Raw genomic sequence first — 16,223 nt, 5'->3', positions numbered from 1 at the left:
CATAAGTAAATGGTTTCAAGTGTTTGTGGATTGTTGTTTTTGAACTTTTAAAGGGCCTGGCTGATTGACACTTTTATTAGTTTGTGCTTCAGACCTTTTTTCAGGAAAAAGGGGAAAGTGATCAATGGATTACATTTTTTCAAAGCTTTTGTTTTCACACATCCCACTTTACATTGTGATGAACATTGGTTGCAGAAAGCATACAGTGAGTCAATGGGCATGAAAGTGCCAGAGCCTGGCATGGGGGCATGAGGGTAAATAGGGGGTGGGTGGAAGGTAGAGCCTGACATAGAGGGGAAGAGTGGAAGTTTTGAACTTACCTTTTAAAAGGCCCCCTCGTGTGGAAAATGGTTTGCAACACCTCTGGGAGGCCATGAACCATTACTCTTTAAAACCCTGCCCGACACCATGAAAATTGCAGAATAGATACCCATTTCCACAATGGAGCCGGCCGGGTCAGGAGTGCCCGATGCGGACTTCTAACAGGAAGCAACCCACATCCTTTAGAGGCATTCTTGAAGATTGCACAGCCAGGGAATGGGGTTGGGAATCCTGGAATCGGGACCCATCCGCCACTCTTAGAGGACTCCAGAGTCAACCTGACTTGGTGAAAATCCAAGCCACGTCTCCTACGTGTCTCAGTATCATATTTTATTTTATAAATGTTCCTGTGATGTGCCTCAAGACATTTTATTATGTTAAAGGTGCTATATAAATATAAGTTGTTGTTGGTTGAGGGATAAATGTTGGCCTGGACACTGGGATAACCCCCCTTCTGCTCTTCAAACTAGAGCCATGTGATCATTTATATCTAATGGAGTGGGCATCCATCTCATCCAGAGTTTTGGTGTCTCACCATCTGACAATCTACCAGCTCCTTGTCAGTTTTATACTGAAAGTCTGCACGTCCAAATTTAGAGATCAGAAATAATTATTGTTCTTAGTAAATTTTAAGTTCCTTGTAACAGAATGCATTCGCTGTGATAAATCTTGATTTTTTAAATATAATCTATGTGGCAGAAGTCTACATGAATTTCCCAGCACATCATTTACTGTGTAGAAGGATTAGTTCCAACTTTAATTTTATGGCATTCAGCGAACATAATCAACTTAGCGATTGATTTTTGGGTGATCAGATTAGCCTGCCAACACTCAAATTTTTATGATGTTCTCATAAATGTCAAAATAGCCCTGAATTCAGCTATTTAGATAACTCATTTCCAAATCAAGTGGGGCACAGTGGCTGCTGTTTCTTCTCACCAATGCCCAGAACGTTAAAAGTACTGCGTCCCCAGCTCTTTCCAATCGAAAACTGCTGACCTGCAAGGTAATAAAAATAATATATTTATTTATAAGTCATAACAACTCTCACACCTGGGATTATTTGCTAACAAATTAATACTTCAGAGAAATTAGGAACATGTGAACAGGAGTCTGCCAATCCATCCTCAAGCCTGTTCCACCATTCAACTAGATCATGGCTGACCTGTACCTCAGCTACATTTATTCACCTTAACTCTATATTCCTTGATAGCCTTACCTAATAAAATGCTATCCATCTCAATCGTGAACTTGTCAAAGTCCTAGCATTTACAGCTTTTTGTGAGAGAGTGTTACAGATTTCCAATTCCCTCAGTGCAGTAAAATTGCTTCCTGAATAGCCTAGCTCTAATTTTAGAATTTGCCTCCCCCCCTCCCCCCCCACCCCCCCACCCCCCCTACCTTTGTTCTGGATTCCCCACCACAGCAATCCTCCAATCCTGCTATCCCTATATTCAGTGGCATGTAGCACTTGGAGTAATCTCGAGGTTGGTACCTTTGAGATCCTGCTCTTCAACTTTCTCCTGAGATTCTGAAAATCTGGCTGCAAGACTTTAAAACCTTTTCCTTCCTATCTCATTGATCCCCACATGGGCCACAAGTTCTGGTTGTTCCTCTTCTATCCTGGAAATAGTCCGCACTGTCTCCTTTGCATTGGCATCAAGGAGACAAGAAACCAGACTCAGATTGGCAGTTACTGAAATGCCTGTGTATCTCCCTGAACTCAACCCTGAGATTGAGTTCAAGCAACTGGAAGCAGTTCCAGCACAAGTAGTTATCCCATAAACATGAAGCATCCCGGGGGCCAGGGAGGCGGGGAGATGGTGGCATTAGCCTAGTCACTGGACTAGTAATCCAGAGGCTCGGCTAATGGTCTGGGGATGCAGGTTCAAATCCCACCACTGCAGCTGGTGGAATTTGAATTCAATTAATACATCTGGAATATAAAGCTAGTCTCAGTAATAGTGACCATGAAACTACCATCGATTGTCATAAAAACCCATCTGGTTCACTAATGTCCTTTAGGGAAGGAAATCTGCCAACCTTACCCAGTCTGGCCGACATGTGATTCCAGATCCACAGTAATGTGGTTGACTCTTGGCTGCCCTCTGAAATGGCCTAGCATGCCACTCTGTTCAAGGACAATTGGGGATGTGCAACAAATGCCGGGTTTGCCTGTGATGCCCACACCCCATGAAAGAATAAATAAGATGGCACAGGAATTGGAGTCAATGGCTCTGCTTTGTTAAATTTTTCCCTTATCAATATATTTATTGTAGCCTTTTGCTTTTATTGCACTTAACATCTCTGAACTGAATTCCCACTTTCAACAAATTCCCATCGCTACTCCGTTTAGCAGATTCTTCCAACTCTGTGTGAACACGTTTGATAAATTTCACTGTTCAGGTAGATAAGGAAAAAGAGTGTGTGCAGTGTATATTGATTTTAAAGGGCAGAATTTTGGTGTTGGCGAGCAGGGGGCGGGGCCCGCTCACTGGCGCGTAAAATGACACGGGATGATGTCGGGTGGAACCCTCTACGTCAGCCCGCCCCAGTTACATTTTCAGGAAGGTGGGGGCGCAGCAAAATCAGCTGCAGGCCCACAGACCTGTCAATGGCCAATTTAGGCCACTGACAGGATCATTTAAACAATTAAAGGACCTGTCCCGCCGACCTTAAGGCCCCTAGATTTTCCCTGACCCAATGTGACCTCTGCACCTCCAAGACCAGCAATCTCTCCCAAAACTCCTGTGATTTCCAAGCCCCTCATTCTCCTCTCACCCTCACGATCTCCAATCTCCTCTGAGCTCCTTAGTTTGAGGCATCCAAATTGGAGAAATGACATTAAGCTATAGAGGGTATAGATTCACTGGGATGGTGCCAGTGATGCAAACCTATACGAGAGATTTGACAACCTGGGATTATTTCCACTGGAGCAAAGAAGGATGAGAAGTGATTTAATAGAGAATTTTAAAATTATGAATTGTCTTAATAGAATGAATAGGAATAAACAATTTTCTCTGGTTGTAGAGCCAGCATCAAGGTGTCATCAATTTAAAATTATTATTTAGCAAAAAGAGAGGTGAGAGATGCATCAGTGGGATTGTTGTGGGCATGGGAAGGTGCCATGGGAAGGGCACCTCCGTCACCCCCAACAACTCATCCCCTTCCCACGGCACCTTCCCATGCAATCGCAGCAGGTGCACACCTGCCCCTTTACCTCCTCCCTCCTCACCATCCAAGGGCCCAAACACTCCTTTCAGGTGAAGCAGTGCTTCACTTGTACCTCCTTCAATTTAGTCTACTGCATTCGCTGCTCCCAGTGCGGTCTCCTCTACATTGGGGAGACCAAACGCAGACCGGGTGACTGCTTTACGGAACGCCGTCGGTCTGTCCACAAACATGACCCAGACCTTCCTGTCGCTTGCCATTTCAACACACCACCCTGCTCTCATGCCCACATGGCCGTCCTTGACCTGCTGCAGTGTTCCAGTGAAGCCCAACACAAATTGGAGGAACAGCACCTCATCTTCCGGTCTTTACAGCCTTCCGGTCTTAACATTGAGTTCAACAACTTCAGACCATGAACTCTCTCCTCCATCCTCACCCCCTTTTTTTATCCCCTTTCTTATACATTCATTTTTATTTTTATCCACTTATTTTATTTTTATTAATTTATCTGTAGTTTTATCTCATTTTTTATCCTTTTTTCCCCCACCACCGCCCCCTCTCCCCACCCCATTGCCTACAGGGCCATCTGTCACTTGTTCCATGTTGTTCTTTCACACAATGCTACCCTTGTTCTGCTTTAATCGCATTTTGCTTTCTTACCTTTATGTCACTATTAGCAATTTTTTTAGCACTAACCACTATTATTAACAATCCCTTTGTCCTTTAGTTCATGACATCTTTGCGGATGACACAAAAATAGGTGGGAAGGCAAGTGGTGAGGATGACACAAAGAGTCTACAGACAGATATAGACAGGCTAAGTGAATAGGCAAATTCACCAAGGCTCCTTCAACAGCACCTTCCAAACCCATGATCATTACCATCTAGAAGGACAAGAGCAGCAGATAGGTGAGAACACCATCTGAAAGTTACTCTCCAAGTCACTCACCATCCTGACTTGGAAATATATCACCGTTCCTTCAATATCACTGGGTCAAAACCCTGGAACTCCCTTCCTAACAGCACTGTGGTTGTACCTACACCACATGAACTGCAGCAGTTCAAGAAGGCAGCTCACCACCACCTTCTCAAGGGCAACAAGGGATGGGCAATAAATGCTGGCCCAGCCAGAGAAGCCCACATCCCGTGAATGAATAAGGGGCAGCAAGAAGCAAACCAAAAGATATTAATATGAGAGTGAGAGAAAGAGCTGAAGAAAGAAAGGTCATACCTGGAATAAAACCATTATATGTGGGATGGAGTGAGGAATCATGTCTATAAATTATCCTGCTATTCTGCTCCATTGGATTTTGATCTGGCATTTGGAACATATCCATCCTTCTTGGGCGACAAGGGTCAAAAGGCAGTTCACATATCATGGGGATGAAAGTACAGCTATCTGGTGGTCTAATTTCACCTGGTGGCTAAGGAAATAGGAAAGGAAATTGCATTATCTGTTACTTCCGACACCATGGACTAATCTGTGCATCACAAAAACCCACAGAGTCTTACAATGGCAGATGGAGGTCTGGATGACATATTTGGTGCAATTAGATCGCTCCTTTTGCACGCCATCATTTCACGTTGCTTCAGTTCTTCTATTGTCTGAATGGCAGATGTTGCTTCAGGATTGTTGTCGTATACATAATTCTTTAGAGCAAAATGATATTTGCCATCTCTCGGATAGAAGTAGCCTACAATTAAAAGTGACACAGTTAGCGTTTTTTACACCATGAGGAAAAAGCATGCTGGCTTTCTACATTCGAACAGCTTACAATGGGGAAGGGAGGGGCGGAAATATCTGTTTATTGTCACAACACAATGATGTTGTACCATTAACTGCGAGACCACTGTAGTCTGTTGAAGAATAAACAGAATACAAGCAGTTGATTCTCACTTAATTGAGCCCTGGTGGTCAAACTTCAACCACCATCCATTGTCTCTGGGCAATCATCTGGAGTTAATCAAGATAACAGCAGCTTCAGTAAAAACATAGCTGTGGCTCAGTGGTAGCTCTCCCCTCTGAGCCAGAAGATCATGGTGCAAATTCCACTCCAGAGAATGTCTAGGCTGATACTTCAGCGTAGTACAGAGGGAGTGCTGCATTCCTAGATGTGCCATCTTTCAAGTACAGCATTAAATTATCTCATAGAACCCTGTTTGCCCCCTCAGGTGGACATAAAATAGCCCACAACAACATTCAAAGAAGAGCAGCAGAGTTCTCCCAATAGCCTGGCTAACATTTGTCCCTCAACCAAGATCAACTATAACAGATTATTTGATCATTGTCTCATTGCTGTTTATGAGACCTTACAAATTGGCTACAGCATGACCTACATTATAACAATGACTACACTTCAAAATTACTTCATTGGCTGTAAAGGAATTCGGGACTCCCTGGGGTTGTGAGACATGCTCCATAAATGTGAGTTTTCCCTTCTTTTTCCCTCCTGCCTATTCTAGGAATGTCCTCAAATTTGTGCTGAAACCATCATCATAGACTGGGGATACAAGCAGGAACATTCCTGGTTTGTATGTGTGACACAACAGTGTATTTGCCCAGTGAGCCACCCATAGGATCCTGTTAGCCCTTATACAAAATTCTGTATAGATTACTCAAAAGTACAACTTGCATTTATAAAAAACAATTAATGTAGGAACTTGTTCCAAGGTGATTGACAACAGCATGGTGAGTAAAAATAGTCACGGTGTCAGAGGACTTAGTAGGAGGGTGGCAAAAGCTTGATCAAGGAAGTAGGTTTAGAGAAGGCTCTTAAAAATGAAGAGGGAGGTGGAGAGGTGGTGAGGTGGGGGGCTTCAGGGAGTGATTCCAAAGGCATGATGGTGGAATGAAGGAAAGGAGGGGAGGAGTATGGGCAAGCAGTCCAAGTCAGACTAATAGGAGGTTCAGGGCTGGGGGATGGAGGACTGGAGGAGTTTACAAAGGTAAGGAGGGACAAGGAGTTTTAAACACAGGATGAGAATTTTAAGTAAATAACTGAAAAAAAAACAATTGAATTGAATCAGATGAGTAGTCTGTAAAGTCCCTGTATAACCAATATCAAAAATGGTCCTTTGACTAGCTGATGATTTTTGGTACTTACACATGTGCAATCGCGAACTCCAGTAATATTTTTATAACATTTCAGTCAGTATTTTAGGACAAATCTTTATGATGGATTAGGTAACTAGGAATCAGCAATAAATGTTTGCATTGCCATCAATCCCAAGAATTAAAAAAAATTCAACTCCCCTTTTAATTTTGTTTGCAAGTATACACAAGCAACAAAGAATGCTTTTGAATAATAAGAGAATAATTTCAGTGGGGTCTTCTTTCTAGAACTTGTAAAACAAGATTGTTTTCTGATATTTTGGAGCATTATGAGATGACCTTGAACTGAACATTAAGATAAAAGCAAAATACTGTGGATGCTGGAAATCAGAATGCTTCTGAAGAAGAGTCATCTGGACTCGAAACATTAACTCTGTCTTTCTCTCCACAGATGCTGTCAGACCTGCTGAGCTTTTCCAGAAATTTTTGTTTTTGTTTGAACTGAACATTTCCTCCTGCATCTTATTGATCTGGTAGGTCCAGTTTATTATTATAAAGCAAGCCTCAATGAATCACAAAGACAGAATCAACATCACCGTTTTTAATGTTTGTATTCTGCACCTGTCCCGCATATGTGGTAATTTCTGGATGGCCATAGGTCCTATTCAGCAGGTGCCTCGGGACCTGTGGATTGAACAGTGGTTTTGTTTGGGTCAGAGTTAAACGTGGCGACTTGGGCTGCCCAGGTTCATATGACAGCAGTCCAAGAGTAGCATTTCCATAGGTCTCCCCTAACCGGCTCTGTAATTTTGGAATGTACCCTCCATACCTGCAAAATGAACAAAAAGAGTTTTAAAATCATTTTCCTTATGTAGGGAGGCAGATATTTCAGCTCTAGGAATTACTATATGAAAAAGACCATGGACCATCTAAATCACCTTCTACCATCCCGTATGTAGAAACAGGAACATTCAGCTCCTCCTACCCTGTCTGCCGTTCAGTTTGATCACAGCTGATCTGTATCTTAACTCCATCTTCTCAGCTTGGTTCCATAACCCTTAATATCCTTGCTTAACAAAAACCTATCAATCAAAATTACTTGAAACAATAAGAATAGCAACCAATCTCTATCAATTAGTCCACAATGGGCCCAGACATGACAAGAGGAAAATCCCAATGGTGGAAAGCTTTTGAAACCATATTTCATAAGTCACCTATTCCTCCCAAACATGCTACACTTACCACATGCCATGTCCAAAATTACCCATATATAGTATCCTAAAGTGTTGTTTTCTGAAAAGAAATTATCTATTGTTACATCCAGACACTCTTAGATTCATAGATGTATATTTTGTAGTACAAAATAAATGAGTAAAATCTATACCTTTACCCCAAGCATTCCCCTTCCCCACTGAATCAGCCAGGTATTTATTTTTCTCACTGCTGTTATTACACAGAAACATGAGGAGGCCATTCAGCTCCTCAGGCATTTAATTAGATCACGCTTAATCTGTATCTCAGCTCCATTTACTTGACTTTATTCTATATCCTTTGATAACCTTACTTAAGACAAATAGGCCAGCCTCAATAGCCTTTTTGGGGAAGGGAGTTCCAGATTTCCACCATCTTTTGTGTAACAAAATGCTTTCTAATTTCACTCCTGTATCATCCAGTTCTGGTTTTAAGATTGCACCCCTTGTATTTCAGAGGAAACAACATCTCTGTATCCATCATATCGAATTTCCTTATCATTTTAGATCATGTCAGATCATCCCTCAACCTTCTAAAACTGTCAAACCATTTTCTTTCTTCCTTTCTCCAGATTTCCCTCCAATTTTCTCCTTTCTTCTGAACATGGAGACTCATTTTGGGGTTTGTTTCCAAAAGCCACAACTAGCATTCCCCTCAAAACTGAGAAAGCACATTAACCAGTAATATCATTTGCAGTTAATGGGACCTTAGTGGTTGTGTTTGCCTAGATAATAACTTCAAAGTAATTAATTGGCTGTGAAACATTTTGGGATTCCTTGAAAAGATGAAAGATGCCATACAAAAATTTTTTCCCTTTGTAATTCTATACCTGTTAATAAATCCTATTCATAGTTTTTAGCAGAAGATCTTTCAGGTGCTGTTTGTTCATCTATTGAAGAGAATTGGAGATCGTGAAGCAGCTTATTGTACATTCGGTATACTACAATCAGAGACTGACCCAAGGTGCTTCACTGAAATGTAATCAGACAAAGGCATTGATGAGGATTCCAGCATCATACATGCTGAGGTAAGGACAAGAGACAAGCAATGTCACAGAGATGGAAAAAGGCAGTCTTAGTGATGAAGAAAATATGGAATTGGAAACTCAGTTCAGGGTTGATTAAGGCACCAAGGTTGTGAAGGCTGGTTCAGCCTCAGTGACCAGGGAGGGTGATGAACTCAGCGACAAGGGTACAGAAATTGTGGCAGGTGCTGGAAAGGACAACTTTAGTCTTCCCAATGCTTAACTGGAGGAAACTGTGACTCATCCAAAACGGGATGTTGGATAGTCCGACAACAAAGAGTAGTGGAGAGGTAAGGTTGGCAAGTGGAAGCTAGCCCCATGGGCAAAATTTTACATAAGAACATAAGAAATAGGAGCAGGAGTAAGCCATTCGGCCTCTCAAGCCTGTCCCGCCATTCAATAAGATTATGGCTGATCTGCCGCAGGCCTCAGCTCCGCTTCTGTGCCAGCCCCTCACAGCCCTCAACTCCCTAATATTTCAAAAATCTAACCACCTCTTTAAATACTTTCAGTGATCTAGCTTCCACAACTCTCTGGGGTAGAGAATTCCAGACATTCACTATCCTCTGAGAGAAGGAATTCCTTTGTATCTCAGTTTTAAATGAGTGTCCCCTTATTCTGTAACTATGTCCCCTAGATCAAGATTCCCCCACTAGTGGAAACATCTTCTCAACATCTACCCTGTCAAGCCCCCTCAGAATCTTGTAGGTTTCAATAAGATCACCCCTCATTTTTCTAAACTCTAATGAATAAAGGCCTAAGCTGTTTAGCTGTTCTTGATAAGTCAATCCCTTCATCCCAGGAATCAGCCCAGTGAATCTCTTTTGAACTGCCTCCAATGCCAGTATATCCTTTCTTAAATATGGGGACCAAAACTGTACACAGTACTTCAGGTGCGGCCTCACCAACACCCTGTACAGTTGTAACAAGACTTCCCTATTTTTAAACACCAATCCCCTAGCAATACAGGTCAACATTCAATTTGCCTTCTTAATTACTTGCTGCACCTGCATGCTAACTTATTGTGTTTCATGCACAAGAACACCCAGATCCCTCTGTGCTGCACTTTTTTGGAGTCTCTCTCCATTTAAATAATAGTCCATCTTTTGATTTTCCATACCAGAGTGTATGACCTCACACTTTCCTACATTAAACTCCATCTGCCAAATTTTTGCCCACTCACTCAATCTACCTATATCCCCTTACAGATTCCTTATATCCTCATCACAACATGCCCTCCCACCTATTTTTGTATCATCAGCAAATTTGGATACATTACACTCTGCACCCCCCCTCCCCCCCCACCAAGTCATTAATATGGATAGTAAATAATTGAGTTCCTAGCACTGATCCTTGTGGCACTCCACTAGTTACGTCTTTCCAACCTGAAAAAGACCCATTAATCCTGTCTGTCTTCTGTGTGTTAACCAATTCTCAATCCATGCTAATACATTACCCCCAATACAGTGAGCTCCTATCTTGTGCAATAACCTTTTATGTGGCAACTTACTGAATGCCTTCTGGAAATCCAAATACACTACATCTAGTGGTTCCCCTTTATCAACTCTGCTTGTTATATCCTCAAAGAACTCTAGCAAATTTGTCAAACATGATTTTCCTTTCACAAAACCATGTTGACTCTGTTTAATTGCGTTAAGCTTTTCTAAATGTCCTGCTATTTCTTCCTTAATAATGGACTCTAGTATTTTCCAAACAACAGATGTTAACCTCGTGTGGTTCATCCTTCTCATTGAGTCCTTCTTTTAGACCAGGATAAATTTTTGCTAAGCGTTATGAAATATCTGCTTAAATGTCTGCCACTGCTCATTCACTGACCTTCCCCTTAGTCTATTTTTCCGGCCCACTTTAGATAACTCATTCTTCATACCTCTGTTATTGCTCTTATTTAAGTTGATGACACTGGTTTGAGACCTGAGTTGCTCGCCCTCAAACTAAATTTGAAATTCTACCATGTTGTGATTGCTACCCCCTAGAAGGATCCTTAACTACAACATCTCTTATTAATCCCACCTCATTACACATTACTAGGTCTAAGATAGCCTGTTCCCAGGTAGATTCTGAAATGTATTGCTCTAAGAAACCATCCCAGATGCACTCTACAAATTCGTCTTCTGTGTTACCTCTGCCAATCTGATTTGTCCAGTCAATATGCAGATTGAAATCACCCATGACGATTGTAGTGCCCTTCTTACAAGCCTCCATTATTTCCTGATTTATACTTTGTCCTACAGTAAGCCAACTCTTTGGGGGCCTATAGATGACTCCCACCTGTGACTTCTTCCCCTTGCTATTCCTTATTTCCACCCAAACTGATTCACATCACGAGCTATTGCACCTATATCACTACTCACCACCGCACTGATACCTTCCTTTATTAACAAAGCTGCCTCACCTCCTTTTCCTTTTTGCCTATTTTTCCAGAATGTTGCAACCCTTGAATATTGAGTTCCCAGTCTTACATTCCCCTAATGATGGGTTTGCAGGTGGGGGCTACCTGTAAAATTTTTTGAACGGCCTTTCCACCGGCCTGCTGCTCACCCCAAACTTTCCAAAATTTTACACCGGGACAGCTGAAGCCTAGGCCAGCCAACCCGCCCTTGCCCCAACTGAGGCCCTTAAATGGCCAATTAATGACCACTAAGGGTCGCTTCCCACCCAGCCTCAATTTTCAGACTAGCAGGAGGAGTTTAGGGGCAGGGGGAAGCCTGAAAATTGGCCCTTCTTAGATCTTGGGAGGGAAGGTAGGGTGGGGCGCAATGGCCTTCCTTGAACACTGTGCAGCACCACCACCCACCACAAGGTCTGGCTCCTGGAAGTTCTCCCTCCCCACTTGGCCTTTCCATCAACACCTACCGTACACATCACACATCCCGACTCCCCCCCCCACCCCACCTCCGGCCTCAGCACCCCTCCGTGAGGCCTCCATACACCGGGTCCTGGACTCCTAGGACTTAGACTCTGGGGAACGCTTATAGACCCAGTCCTGTCCACTGCAGCTCTGGCGCTGCTGGGGCTAGAGAGCTGCCAGCCAATCAGATTAGCTGGCTGCTCTCTGAGGCAGGACTTCCTCCCGAGTGAGGGACAGAAGTCCCATCTCCAGGCAATTAATGATCCTTGGGGGGGTTAAAAGCTGTGGGACAGCCAGTATCAGCAGCGATGCATTCACCGCAAACTCTTCCGATGGCGAGAAGGGAAACCTCACCATCTGAAAAATCCTTCCCATGTTTCTAGATGATGTCATGAAGAGACAGCACATAGTTGCGGAAGAGCAGGGGAGGGGGCCAAGAATATATCCAGAAGTAATGGTGAAAATAGAAAGAGAGGTCATTGCTGGAGATTCACTGACTATAATGAGGTATGTAAGACTGGAATCAAGAGAGGGCAGTCCAATTGAGCTCAACAATGGAGGAGAGTCATTAGATTGTATGGTCAACCATGTCAAAGGCTATAAGAGGTTGAGCAGGATGAGAAAGGAGAATGTACCATGGTCACAGGTTGGGCAGATAGCCACTGGAGTTTAGAAGAATGAGAGGTAATCTTACTGAAACACATAAGGTCCTGAGGGGACTTAACAGGTTGGATACCTGGAGGATGTTTCCTCTTGTGGGAGACTAGAACTACGGGCACAGTTTAAAAATACAGTGTCTCCCTTTTAAGACAGAGATGAGGAGAATTTTTTTCTCTCAGAGGGTCATTAGTCAGTGGAATTCTTTTCCCCAGAAAACAGTGGAGACTGGGTCATTGAATTTATTCAAGGCAGAGTTAGACAGATTTTTGATTGACAAGGGTATCTAGGGTTATTGGGTGGGGGGGGGGGGGAGGAGGGCAGACAGGAAAGTGGGTTTGAGACCACAACCAGATCAGTCATGGCCTTATCGAATGGTGGAGCAAGCTCAAAGCGCTGAATGGCCTATTCCTGCTCAAAAGTCCTAAGTTCCTATAGTCACAGAGCATAACATTTGTGACTTTGATTAGAACCATTTCTCTTCTATAGAAGGGCAAAAAACCTGATTGGAGAGGTTCAAACATGGAGTTGTAGGAAAGATGAGTAACATTTTGAGAGGAACAACACAGGATTCATTGTTCACCTGTGCCACGTTACCTCCCAAGTACATTGTGTATCAGGCCACATTTTCATTCCCCAGAGGTATTCATTTGCCTGTTTTATGAGAAAGTATCTGCAGAGTTATCATGATTGCAGCAGGTATTTTGTCATATATTTAAATAATAAATCTATGTTAGAATTTAATTACACTGATCCAAATATGTATATTGCATAAATGTATATAAAATAAAACAAAGATTGCTAATCTGTATTAATATTGCGACTATTGGAACTGTAAGTATCAATACAAAGAAGGAAAAGTTTGCATTTATATAGCACCTTTCAGAACCTCAGGATGTCCCAAAACACTTTACAGTAAATTAAGCACTTTTGAAGTGTAGTCACTATTGTAATGTAGGAAAAAGCAGCAGCCAAATATTGCACAGCAAGCTCCCACAAACAATAAATAGCCAGATAATTTGTTTCAGCCATGTCAGGTAAGGGATAAATGTTGGCCAGGGCACTGGGGAGACCTCTGCTGCTCCTCTTTCGATTGGTGCTATGAGATATTTTACATCCAACTGAGAGGGCTAATGGAGTCTTGATTTGAGGTCTAATCCAAAAGATAGTACCTCTGACCTTGTAGTCCCTCAGTACTGCAGTGAAGTGTAATTCTAGGTTATGTGGTCAAGTCTCTGGAGTGGGACCTGAACCCACAACTTTCTAACACAGAGGCAAGTCTGCTACCACTGAATCACAGCTCATGAGCATTTTATTTTACCCCATTTTTAAAGCTTTTTTTTTCTCTCTGTCATCTCTTTTTGTTGCCTCATTCTTGGATCAAAAGGGTGAGCTGGGTTTAATGTTCCCAAATCCCATAAGGCAACCCCTGAGCCGATCATTAGATCCCGCGTGGTGCTGGTTGGAAATGACCTGGTCCTTCCTCTGGGGAAGTGGCAGAAAGGACTCAATGCATATGTGTGCATAGGCCAGACCTGTGCCACTACCATTTGACGCAATACATGAGATCAGTGCCCAAGCATACAAGGCTGCCTCATAATTAAGTATCTCCACAACTTACTTTAGAAAAAGAACATTTCTCAGGTCTTACCCAGGCATGAAGTTCGGATCAAACGTACTAAATACATTCTCTGCTTTGAGAGGTAATGGAAACGGCATCTTAAATCAATCTAACAGTAAAGTACATAAGTACTGAATATAAATATCCTTGAAGGAATATTCTGATCGATTAAGCAAAAGGTTGCTGCATCCCAAACTGCTCCTGGCTGTTAATTTGTAGTTGGGCTGAACTGTAGCAGTAACCAAGCAGCGGCATTAATGTTACTTTAACAACAGCGTCACGGGACTGTCACAAACATCCTGGGAGCCTGCAACAGAGGCGCTGTCGCTAACATTATATTGAAAGCTGAAAGAGGAATCATAGCCAGTCACTGCAGTCATCACTAAGTTCCCAAGTGCACCATAAAGCAATGTGTTAAAACATTTAACTTTTCTAATAAATGGAAGCAACACAGAGCGTGCTATCATACAATGCCGTTCCAGCTGTGTAATATGTATATAGCTATATGTGGGTTATTGTTGTTAAGGTAATGCGACAGTGGCTCTGGCGCTGAACTTGTGTGTAAAACCAAACGCACTGCACCTTAGGGAGAGAACTACTGTAGTTTCATTAAAATCTAACTGTCAGCCATTGCACTCAAATGAAAGCAGTAACCGGTTTGTTTACAACATCTGCACTTCTAAAGATGTTTATTGTAATGCTCCAAAGTTAATCTTGCCTTCCTCTGCTCCAACCTGGGCACTTTCCACTGTGCATATATTACTTGTTCTCTGCACGTTAGCCTTCTCCAAACCGCGTATTAAGTCTTTTCACGGCCCCTCCAATTCTCCGAGCTAATCTCAGGCTCTCCATTATCTCCATATTGTCCTTCATGCGCTAGATCACAAACATGAATTTCCCTCAAGCCCATTCTGCTACTCAGTCAGATCGTGGCTGATCTGTACTTCAAGTCCATTTACCTGCCTTTGAACCATTGATACTCTGATATGATAAAAATTAAAAGTCACTCTCAGTCTTGTTCATTTCAATTGACTCATTTAGCATAGCCTTTTGGGGAAGAGCAATACCATATTGCCAATGGATTTAATGTGAAGAGGTGCTCCAGATTTCAATTTTACATGGCCTAACTCTAATTTTAAGACTACCCCTTGTCCGATATTCCCCACAAGAGGAAACAGTCTCTCTGTATTTACCCCTTAAACTCCTTGATTGTTGTAAACACATTGGAAAGTATCTTGTGTTGTCCCCTGTGGTGAGTTTGATGATGGAGTCATTTAATCAGGTGGGAGGGTGGTGGGTTGGGCCTCTGCCACCTTCCCGCCTCCATGCCAATTAAGTCCAGGGTGGGATGGCCCATGGATGGCTTTTCCACCCTGTGGCCAACTGAGGTTCTTAAGTGGAATATTAATGCCCAATGGAAGGCCTCATCCTGCCGCTGCTAGATAATTGGTAATGTGAGTGATTGTGACACACATGACAGAGTTATCACAGCTACAGGCCAATTGACCAGAGTGGGTACTTAGGTGATATATATTTCAGAGGGGTTTAGCGAATGGAAAGATGTGAAAATTGTGGGAAGTGCAGGAAAAGCTACTGGCAAATTTAAATATTGGTTGAATGTTCAGGGATGATTGTGTTAGGGGGAAATAAAAGAATACAGTAATGGTCAAGGGACTTGACTTAAAATATCCCAGCATGCAAAACCACAATTGCTAAGTAGTTAACATTTAAAGTTCAGGCTGGGACAGAGAGAATGCTGAACTTTGCACATTCTCAGGGCTTGCGGCTATCAGCAAGGCCATTTTGGACAAAGAAGAATGATAGATTGGGGGTTTTGGGAGTTAGACTGGAGTCAGAGGATGGTAATAACATAGGTTAAGTGTGCTCTTCAACAGATAGGGGAAGGACAGATGGTCCCAGCTTAGATAGGAAGGCAGGTCTCTGCCTGGGTGAAGGTGGGGTCAGATGATGTATGTACCTTTGTACCAGAGACCTGTCTGTTTAATGTAAACCTATATGTTGACAAGATTGGAATCTAGAGGATGTTCTTGTATGTGACCAATAATGTATAAATATGGTGAACACTTGTAGCTTAGCAGAGTACTGTCTCAAGCTGCATTGAGATGGTGCCCTCCTTGCAATTGCTCGAATAAACGATCGTAACTTGTACCTGAGTCTCCTGTGGTCCGTTCATCAAAGACACCACAACAATTGCTAAGAAAAAAGGTCCATGGACTGGCTGGAGGGGGTGAAAGAGT

The 16,223-nt window shown here is 42.6% G+C and overlaps 1 protein-coding gene across 2 annotated transcripts; it reads right to left on the bottom strand.

Moving 5' to 3' along the window:
• Nucleotides 1-1,052: 1,052 nt before the first annotated feature.
• LOC144690672 (ciliary microtubule inner protein 2B-like) lies at nucleotides 1,053-14,229 on the bottom strand. 2 transcript variants are annotated; one of them, XM_078558407.1, is made up of 5 exons: nucleotides 13,996-14,229; nucleotides 7,140-7,372; nucleotides 5,004-5,185; nucleotides 4,723-4,915; nucleotides 1,053-1,320 (listed from the first exon to the last, which is right to left on the bottom strand). In XM_078558407.1, the coding sequence occupies exons 1-5, from the start codon at nucleotides 14,061-14,063 to the stop codon at nucleotides 1,226-1,228; spliced, it is 771 nt and encodes a 256-aa protein (XP_078414533.1). In that variant the 5' UTR covers nucleotides 14,064-14,229; the 3' UTR covers nucleotides 1,053-1,225. The 2 variants fall into 2 exon arrangements, with proteins under 2 accessions (XP_078414533.1, XP_078414543.1); XM_078558417.1 differs by lacking the exon at nucleotides 13,996-14,229 and adding an exon at nucleotides 12,928-12,996.
• Nucleotides 14,230-16,223: the final 1,994 nt, after the last annotated feature.

The sequence above is a fragment of the Cetorhinus maximus genome, chromosome 2 (assembly GCF_964194155.1).
Source record: "Cetorhinus maximus chromosome 2, sCetMax3.hap1.1, whole genome shotgun sequence".
NCBI classification, from domain to species: domain Eukaryota; kingdom Metazoa; phylum Chordata; class Chondrichthyes; order Lamniformes; family Cetorhinidae; genus Cetorhinus; species Cetorhinus maximus.
This window is presented reverse-complemented; position numbering and strand designations above follow the sequence as displayed.

Bases quoted from the DNA above. Each gene is read 5' to 3' on its own strand.
- LOC144690672 (XM_078558407.1), bottom strand. From the start codon at position 14,063: ATGCCGTTTCCATTACCTCTCAAAGCAGAGAATGTATTTAGTACGTTT. The intron at 5,186-7,139 runs GTGATGTTGATT...TTTTAATTGTAG, and splicing joins GAATACAAACATTAAAAACG to GCTACTTCTATCCGAGAGAT. The intron at 1,321-4,722 runs GTATGACCTTTC...ATTACCTTGCAG, and splicing joins ATATAATGGTTTTATTCCAG to GTCAGCAGTTTTCGATTGGA.